The sequence below is a fragment of the Parasteatoda tepidariorum genome, chromosome 5, assembly GCF_043381705.1.
Source record: "Parasteatoda tepidariorum isolate YZ-2023 chromosome 5, CAS_Ptep_4.0, whole genome shotgun sequence".
Taxonomy (NCBI): Eukaryota; Metazoa; Arthropoda; class Arachnida; order Araneae; family Theridiidae; genus Parasteatoda; species Parasteatoda tepidariorum.
The window spans coordinates 732,825-743,645 of NC_092208.1; the positions used below are offsets into that span (position 1 = coordinate 732,825).

General features: G+C 28.4%; 1 protein-coding gene across 1 annotated transcript in view; it reads left to right on the top strand.

The window, feature by feature from the left end:
* LOC107441917 (paramyosin) overlaps nucleotides 1–10,821 on the top strand; it is a gene marked incomplete in the record, with an annotated part of 88,303 nt that overhangs the window by 29,858 nt on the left and 47,624 nt on the right. Inside the window, 1 exon segment of the mRNA XM_071180861.1 lies at nucleotides 3,094–3,172. Within this exon segment, the coding sequence (XP_071036962.1) occupies nucleotides 3,094–3,172 (79 nt within the window).

Below are 10,821 nucleotides of genomic sequence, written 5' to 3' on the forward strand. Positions count from 1 at the left end.
TGGGGGGGGGGAGAGAGAAAGTAACGAATAAGGGTGTTTGATACCATTCCAATGCTGTAAGAAAATAGTCAAGTAATTATAAAGTAGTCAAGTAATTAAAGTTAGAGAATCTAGATATGGTTATTTAATTGTAATAGTAGGTATTGCTGTTATTGTGGTAATAGGTACTGTGATTATAAGTACCTGATATCGGAACTGTGGTAATAGATCTGTAACGGAACACCCAAAACTGAATGGCACCGACCCATAAGGATACTTGTTTAGAGTTTTCAGTGAGATCAAGTTATTGTTTCAAATATTCAATCTATCCTGCTTCAAAATATTTTCCAATAAATGCGTGAAAGTATTCAGTGCTTTACTTGATGCTTATTATTTTCTTTTTAGAGAATACAATACGCACTAACTTATAAGAAAAGCCAGTGTATCATTTTTTACAAATCAAGTGGGAGAAAAACTGTTAGAACTGCAAAAATTTCAAACGCTTTGTGGTTTATGTTTGGAATCGTCGCTCCCATTTTGGAACACCTAATTAACTTCTCAAGTTTCATTAGGTAGCGCAGTAAAGAATTTTTTTTTCTCATCGAAATGAAACGGATTTTAAATTTTAAAGTTGAAACACAATGATTTCATATGAATCAAAATTAAATTATAAAGTTTCAAGTGAATTTTTTTCCTTCAAAATATCATTATGTTGGAATTATAGAAGACAGAAAGTTATTGTTTGTTTGCAATATGATAATTAGAAAATTAAAAGAACTTTCAAAATTTAAAATGTCATTTTTTTTTGTGGTTTAATTTAGCCTATTTTCATCTATTCATTAAAATTTTAAAATACTAATGCAGTTAAAAGAGAATTAGCCATGAATGGTTTGCCGTGCATGGGGTATAGCGTAAAAAACTTGTCTCGTTTGATTTAAATTGTCAGATAAAAACCTAGTTCGTTAGCTCGGCGGTATTCGAAATTGACGTATTCTCTCAAAAATAAATCAAATTTTATGAAAAAAGAATATAGTAGTATTTGCGTGAATTACTTATGAAAACTCCTTTCATTCATTATTACAAAAATCCTTTAATAATTGTTTTTAAGTACAATTATTTATTTATTTGTCATCAGATTTTGATAGAAATGAAGAATTTTTTTTTTCTTGTCAACATGTTATGAGTTATCGGAAGAAGGAAAAAAATCTAATCTAGTATTTACAATATATTGCAACAGAGTACATTCGTGCTAATTTAATACGAGGCATCGTGAATCATTGATGTTAATGGTTTTTGGTTTATACTCATGGAATTCTCGGCAATCATTACTGGAACAAACATTTTACCGCATAGAAAATACACTAAGTAGTGGATTGAATATGTTAGAGAAATATGCTGTAAGACTCGTTTTGTATTAACTTTCGATCGGATTTCCATACAAACTTAATGGTTCGAAGACTTTTATTAAGTTGTCCGATTTATTCAAAGCAATTATTTATGTTTTAAGATACAAAGCAGCCGTTGAAACAAAAAAAAAATACTATCTCTGAAAAAGCGTCCTTTTTTTTCGTCGCCTTCAGTTTCTTTAAACCTCAAACTACGGGGGTGAGGGGGTGATGGGTCAGGGGATAGAGCGTTCGCCTTCCAATGAGATGAACCGGGTTAATATACCAGCGATGGCTGGTCCGCATCCAGCTAGCACCGACCACAGTGCTGATGTAAAATATCCTCAGTGGTAGACGGGTTAGAGTGGTAGTCTGGCTAGTCGGGGGAGGTTCTCGTGGTCTTCTTCCCTATGTAACGCAAATGAGGGTTAGTTCCAGCAGGAAGTCCTCCACGAAGGCAAATTTCTCACACTACTTGATCTAGGAGTTCCTTTGTCTTCTGGATTGGGTTCAAAATGACAAGGTTACGGAGTTGAACACGATTGGTCGTAAATCCAAAATCTGCGTCGGCTGTTTAACGACTGTTATAAAACAAACTAAAATCTGAGAAACACGATTGTCATAATTTAGTCAGTTAAATCTTGAGTTTCTTAAAGTTAATTTTTGTGCACTTTGCTGTATTTCCAGAAAGGTATATATTTCTAGAAAGGTATATATTTCTAGAAAGGTATATATTTCTAGCAAGGTATATATTTCTAGAAGGAATGTATTTCCAGAAAGGTATATATTTCTAGAAAGGTATATATTTCTAGAAATGTATATATTTCTAGAAAGGTATATATTTCTAGAAGGAATGTATTTCTAGAAAGGTATATATTTCTAGCAAGGTATATATTTCTAGAAAGGTATATATTTCTAGAAAGGTATTTTGAGAATCGATGCTTAACAAATCTTTCCATCTATTCACAAAGTACTTTTTTAACACAATTTTTTTGTCAGTAGTATTTAATAATGATGCAATAAGTTGTGAATGATTCGGTATCTAAATGAACGTCATATAAAATGGCTAAAATTCCAAAATTTAAACAAATGGTTCTGAAGAAGCGAAAATTTAAAGATACGACTTTTCGAAGCTGTATTTCTCAAAGACTATTCGATTGATTGCTCTAAATTTTGAAATATTGTCATTTACGATTGGTTTAAGATTCTCATAATTCAAGAGAATGCAAAATGTTTAAAATAGTTTATGCATAGCAACTAGTAATAATTCTTCAAAATAATCATCTGGATTGGATTATCTCAATATAATTTCATTAAAAGCTAAACACTGTAAAAAAATCACCGTTTAAAAAGTTTTAGAAATGTGGTGATGTAGACAAAATAAAAAACTAAATTTGGAGATCCTTTGCTAACTAACGATTACGACCACACTTTACAAATTGTTATTTAACCACCCCCTCCTTTGAGGTTCTCCACAACTTTGAGTCAGGATTTTAAATCTGTTCAAGAAAAGAGATCGTGATTTGAACATTCGAAGTATTCCGACTCATTGGAATAGACAAAATAGTGAACGAAAATCTGATTATTGTAGCTATAATTATCTGCCTTATATAATGCGTGTTTTTTTCCTGTACTTTATGTTATGTGTGCATGAGTATTTGTAGAAATTATTTGTTCTTAGTAATGTTTATTTTGTTCATCGCATTAAAAATTCTCGTGTATTTTGTAGGGTCGAAAAAGAGAAACAAAAATTTCAAGCAGAAGTATATGATTTATTGGCACAAGTGGAGAACGCCCACAAAGACAAGGTATTTCTCAAGATGTATCAAATCAATAACACCCGTAAAATAGCTTTTTTTTAAACAAAAACCCGTCTCTCACTCATTTTCTTTGTAAATGACGGCAAGTGTGTAAAGATAAGGAAAAATATAGCATTAAATGCGCTAGCATAATTCGACTTTGTGAGCAAGTATGTGCAGATGGGAGGAAAATCTATTATCAAATGGGTTAGTACAATAAAACTATATGCACAGGCCGCAAAAAAAAAAAAACTAATCACCCTGAATAACTTTCGTTTTAATGATCGGATTTTGACGACCTAAATGCCAAGGGTTCTTGGGGGTGACCTCAAATATGCTAGTTAATTAATGCTAACTATTAAGTTACGAAATCAGACACAAAAATCTACTTTCTCTGAATAAACATATATTTTTTTTGCATACTTGGATTCTTCAAAATATAGGGGGTAGCCGCAATCTGGGAAATAGGGTCCCCATAGTTTGGTCAGGAGAGCGATTCAAAGTTCGTACCCCTTAATGTTAATTTCGCTTTTTGCGTTTTCAGTCATATTTTCAAAACTAATGAAGCAATTCAAAAAAAATTGCACCCACTCATAAAACTCATTTACCCAAAGATAATTTCATGCAAAAAATAATTTTTAATAATTATTTATTATTTTTTATTATTTAATTAAAGTGAGGATGAAAAAATATTGAATTATAAGGTATGAATTTTTTTATACCATATTAATCTACATATTTTTCAATTGAAAAATCTAAAGTTTCAACTGTTTTTATTTATTAGAAGCTGAGAAAAATTAAAATTAATTATTTTTAAAAAAATAATTTGGCGACAATAAAGAAATAACTAATTGGGGCGATTAATATTAAAATGTGATAAACTTGGGAGGAACTTGACTTCGCGCGCGTAGCGTAAAATTTCATTCATATTTTTTTCGCTAATAATCGTTTGCTAATCTTTTTATTTTTATTTCTTTCACACTATAAAATACGATGTTTCTTTTTTAGTCATTTAATAATTTATTTGCAATTTAGTAAAGAATTTTGAATAAAAAACACTTTATTCAACAAATGTCTAGTTTTAAAAAAGCGTGCTTCTGATAGAATACACCAGATTGTGCTTATTTAATGTGATTATTTTTTATTTTTTGATTTTGTTTTTCAATAACTGATACAATTTTAATAATATACATACGTATGCATAGATTTGGAATAATATATTTATCAATTTCTTGAATATATAATTTATAAATATTAATAAAAATACGTATTCAGCATTTTTAATGATCTTAAAACTTCTTTACGTCTTATATATCGCCTTAATCTTGAAATAAATTTGTAAATTATCTGTCTGCGCTTGCTTCGCAGAATTATTTACATAACTTTTTAATTAAAATTTTACGCAAAAACTTATTTTTTATTCTACCATATATATTATTTTCCAATAATATACTAATCAATCGTTTTAGTACTTTAATTTATGTTTTCCTTTAAAATAAAATTACTTTTTAAATTATTGCTAAGTTCTTATTGAAGGAAAACTTAGATTTATTGCCAGCTATCTGAGAATTATGTCTTGTTAAGAAATTAAAAATATTCTACTGATCACACACAATATCATTCGATGCAGAACAGATGACTATTTACTAAGAATACTATTGTTTACGAAAAATGAAGATAAATTATTACTTTTTTTTATTGTTTCTTATTTATTCGAGTAATGAAAAGTAAATGCGTATGTGTACACAGCAAAAAACTACAACTAATTGTTTTTTTTAAATGAACAAAAAACTATGGACATACAATTTTATTTCAACATTCAAAGTTATTCGTGTGCGCTAACTTAAAGAAAGTTACCCCTTTCTTTTAAAAAGTTGAAAATATCTGCTTGAAAAGTTGTTCATATTATTTCGCAACTTTTGCACAGTTCAGAAAAATATTACTATATCAGGAAAATGTTCGATATGCCTTGATTTGTTAAACAACTACTAAAATAAAAAATTGTAAAAAGATCCGAAAAACGTGCTATTTTTAGAATCCTCATTTCAAAAATTGTTCTTTTTCTAACATTAGGATGTACTTAAATAACCTGTAATAATAGTTTTAATACACGTTTTGAAGAAATAATGAATACAAATTTGAATATAATATTTCGTAATAAGGAAACAAGCATATTCATTGATAATTGTTTCATTGCACCGAAGTAGTTAATTCTTTTCGAAATAATCGGCCATGCAACTATTTAACTTTGACTCTTTGAACTAGGGGTCATTTCAGCATGTCATTCGACTTTAAAATTTCAAATATAAAATTCAAAAATTACAAGAATGCGTAAGCCGTCTTTAATTAATCATAAAAACGGACAAAATCGTCGCAAAAGAAGTTATCTCATAAAAAGAATGTCAGAGTTAAAAACTGTAACAAGTGCTACTCTTGTTTAATTTGGGGTATTATAAACCTAAATTTTCCTTTCTTTTACTTTTTTAAATTATTTTTTAAATAAACTAAAGAAATGAGTATGTAAATAATATCCATTCGTTTTACTAGAAACCATAGTTTACTTAGTATCATTCGCAAATCATATGAAGTGCAAATTCTTGAGCTCAGGTGTAGGGTAGGATATTTCATGCATGATCAGTAGCTTCAAGAGTGAACTCTTATATTAGAAGGCAGCTAACTTCTTTAAAAATTCTAATTCGGAAAAATACTTGTTATTTTACAAATGTTATAAGGCATGTGTATTTTTTGAATGGTTATTTATACAATTTTCACAAGTGTGAATGGCCATTAGTTTTCCCTTGATGAAGCAAAAACGAAGCCAAAAACTAAATCAGTATGAATTTTTATCTTTTAAATTTTTTTTTTTTTGAATTCTCTAACCTTGATATTTAAACTCTACGATCCGCTTTAATATGTTTTTGTTTGAGTCTAAATATTTGCATTTTTTATATTTTTTACGATTAACATACATCAACATAGTGCAAAAAATTAACATTTTTGAAAATTTGAATTCATTTTTTCAAAGAGCGAATCTCTAACAGTACTTCGGTGAATCATAAAAAAATAATTTAGCACAATTTCTGAATTAGTTTATCCTCTAAATACTCCCCCCCCTCAATTTAAAATTAGATGATAAAATTGATTAGTTTTTGTAAAAAGAGACTGTTACAAAGAAACAAAAATAAAGGAACTGACAGGAAAGAATACATAAAAGTTTGCTACACTACACTATATAAATTACTTATATTAAATAATCAAAATGTAAATTTACAAAATATTTATTTATTTTATATAATTTTTACATTTAAAAATAAGAAGTTTTTATGGTAATCAGCTAAGTTATGCTTTACAATATTTGCAATGTTCGAAATGCTTAAAAGATATCCACATAAATCCTATAGGAAGGAATTCAAACATTTTGATTCTACTTACAGTTTTCTATTAATTAAGTCACAGATTATTTAACCAGAAAATGTTACTGACTTATTCATCAAAAAGTTAAATTATTAATTTAACTCAGTAAAACTTAAAAGAGTAATCCACCACATATGCATTAAATTTCAGATAATTTCTTTTATTAATTATTTTTACCTTATATAAAGCGGTGGGTTGAATAGTTCCCACCAACAGCATTAATTTTTAAATACTGTTGCTGGGCTATTTTTTCATCTATAATTTCTGCGACCATCTTCTAATAATTTCAGAAAATAAAAAAATATCAATAAAAGGATATGTTTGCATAAATGCTGGAAATAGTTAATGGTAGAGGGGTCTTATTATTTTCTCTAATTCAACAATTAAAACTAGTAAAATTCTAATTAAAATTAGCAAATCTCTAAATAATCTACAACTGAAAAATACAACGATAAACTCTTAAGTAAAATTGATTCCAACTTATGACGAATTTCAATTTTTTCAAAGATTTTAAACTCTTTTTTTTTTATTTGACCTTTCATTTAAAAAGTCAAGAATTTAGTCCTTAATTATTTAGGAACACTGTGGTATCAGTATCGATAGTAATTATAAATTTATCAATAAATTTAAAATTAAATTTTGAAACCCAACATTTTGTGACCACAAATTTACGAGTTTTTGAAATTAAATATTGAATGAAATATTGAAATTAGAATGAAGTGACCTTTAACAATAAAATAAAAATACAAGTAAAATTTACTCTTATACTATTATATATATATCAATTTTATAGAAAAGAAATACCGTGAATTTTATGAAACCTTCTGATTGCGCAGTGCCCCAAATTTTTCGCAGTACCTCTTTTTTCTGTTCCTTACCTGAAAGACTTGAACTGAGTTGTAAAAGCAATTTGCCCTACAACTCTTCATAAATTTATAATAACTTAAGTAAATTTGGTTTTAGAACAGCATTTTCATACAAATAATATCTTTAAAAAAATAAAAAACGTCAGTTAAGAAGTTCAACGGTCAAATTTTGAAATATTGGAAAATCAAAAATAATTTCATTTTCATTTCTTCATTTAAAATTCACATTTTATTTTCAAAGTATTAAAACGAATACTATTTTCTATGCCCAGAAATCAAAACCAAAAATTATCTTCTTGGTTGCCTATAGCAACAGAGAGACACGATGTTATGACGTCTCGTCATTCATTCAGTTTCTTCGTGGTTGTTTTAAATTTTTCCACTTTCTATGGCGAGGTAATTTGGCATTTTTTTAAACTTTCGCTACATATATAAATCGTTATTGCGGCCCAATTTGAGACCCAATTTTTTCGAAATTTCGTCTACCCCCCCTCCCCCCTATTTTAAGGGTCAGGATTCCAAATATGTATAAAAAAAAGGTTATTCAGAGAAAGTACGTTTTTGCGTCTGATTTCATAACTTTATTAATAGTTAGAGCTGATTAATTAGCATATTTGAATTCACCCCCTGGAACCATTAAGATTGACACTTAGTTCGTGAAAATCCGATCATTAGAACGNTTTTTTTTTTTTTTTTTTTTTTTTTTTTTTTTTTTTTTTTTTTTTTTTTTTTTTTTTTGCGGACTGTACAAGTGTTTAAAGATAAACGGAACATTTATTATTAAATACGCTAGCACAATTAGACCCAGTCTACAAATATGTAAAGATAAGGGAAAAAATATATTATTAAAGGTTTTATTATTTATGTATATTATTAACGTTAGCATATTTCGACTATGTATGCGAGTAAGTAAAGATAAAGAAAAAAAATCTATTATTAAATGAGTTAGTATAATTCAACTATACAGTCCCTGGTGGCCAAATTATTAGTCGCACTAAAAGGTTCTATGTAAAATCTTAATGATCAGGTGATACTATACAGATTAATTATTTTTACGTGGCTGAAACCGGGTTGCACTTGTTTACGTTAGTTTATCAATGGGTTAACATTGTAATGCAATGCGTCAAAAATTAATAGGAAGTCTATAAAAAATCTCCTGAATGAAAACCCATTACATGTGTGTTTAAATATAAAAGGTATTGCCTGTAAACTCGTGCGAAACATATAATTATTAAAAAACTACAATGTATCCGATAATTGGGTCTAATTACTATAATATGCTAATATAATATCCGTATAATAAATATTCTATATTTATATAATATATTGTTTAATTTATTCAATCGTCGAATTTATATAATACGAGGGTTGTAAATTAAATAGTGGCAACTTAACCTTTAAACTCACAAAAGGGCACGCATGCGTAAATAGGGTATGGGTGCGGTGAGGGGGCACTTTTGTCGATGTGTATAGTGCAAAAAACAGTCGATCTGCCTAGAAGGGTGGTTGTTGTGTGGCGTTAAAGGGAGGAGTTTTGTTTCCATCGCTCTAAAGCATGTTGTGAAAAGGCTTAATGACGAAAAAAGACGAGATGCTTGAATCCATCGTGCTACTGTCCTATATGGTAAAGCATTTGCTCCAAAGGCTTCCACTAATCCTCGATAGCATTCTGTTGCATTTTTGTCACGGGCAACCTCGATTGTATGCCACGACCCCTGATCACCTTTTCACAACATGCTTTAGAGCGATGGAAACGAAACTCCTCCCTTTAACGCCACACAACAACCACCCTTCTAGGCAGATCGACTGTTGTTTGCACTATACACATCGACAAAAGTGCCCCCTCACCTCTCCCGTAACCTATTTACGCATGCGCGCTCTTTTGTGAGTTTAAAGGTTAAGTTGCCACTATTTAATTTACAACCCTCGTATATCGTCTAATTTAACCAATTGATACAGTAACGTAAACAAGTGCAAACCTGTTCCAACAATAAAGCTGTGCAGTATCACGTGATAATTAAAATTTTGCATATAATCTTATAGTGTGTCTAATCATTTGGCAGGAAACAGATAAGAGAGTTGGCGTACAGATAAGGAAAAAATATATTCTTAAATGAGTTAGCATAATTCGACCATAGATACAAGTGTGAAAAGATAAAGATAAGGAAAAATCTATCATTAAATGGATTAACATAATTCGACTGTATAACTATGCGTACGAGTGTCTTAAGGAAAGCAAAACTAAATATTTTGAATTACTTCTATCTAAAGATTCATGTATTCTTATATATATATCACTTAAAATTTCTAAAAAATTGTCATTTTTCAAAGTGTCATAACTTTTTCGAAAATGAATCAATTTATCTTCTAATTTAATCAATCTAATTTAATTTATCTCTATTTTTTGCAAAAATTAGCACATTTAAACAAAGACAAGTCTGACAAGTTGCTACTTTGTGGCAAAATTTTTTGCATAAAAATTATTGTTTACTCATTAATGTACAAACATTCTTGATGTAATGTATGTTATAAACATTGTAATGTTATGTATAAACATTGTAACGTTATTGTAATGTTACGTTATAAACATTGTAATGTTAATGTAATGTTATAAACATTCTTGAGTCGTTTTTTAAAATTGTCATTGCAAATTTACAACTAATGTTCTTTTTTGTAATAATGTTTTAAATAAAAAAATTAATTAATCCGAGTAAGAAAGTTGCAAAAAAATAATACTAAATACTAAATAATTTTCGAATTCACAACATAAAATAGTGAAAATGTAGATGTTTATAAATAAAACCAATTATTTATACTTTCGAGTATAAATATAAACATTCTATTATATATGCAATTTATTACATAATTTGAATAAACAATTCAAATTTAATATAAAATTTTGATATCGATTTCATTCAATCCAATTGAAATCTCATTTTCACCAAAAATACTACCAGAACTCACTTTTCACTATAAATGACAAAAAATCTTCAAAATCTCATATCTCGGTCAAAAAAACTCGTAAAGTCATTTACTTTAGCGCGTTCTAAAGTTAGCGACTTGTACTTTAATGTGTAAGCAATAATTTTTATGCAAAAAATTTCGTCACAAAGTAGCAACTTGTCAGACTTGTCATTTTTTTTCAAAAAAAAAATTGCCTTGTTTAAATGTGCAAATTTTTGCAGAAAATTGAGATAAATTAAATTAGTAATTTACTTTATCTCAATTTTTGTGAGGTGAAAGTAGAAGACCTGAACATGATATCCTGAAATTTTTATGAAAATTGATTCATTTTTGAAAAAGTTATGACACTTTGAAAAATGAAAATTTTTTAGAAATTTTAAGTGTCCCTAATAATTTGGAAGGGTACTGTAAATT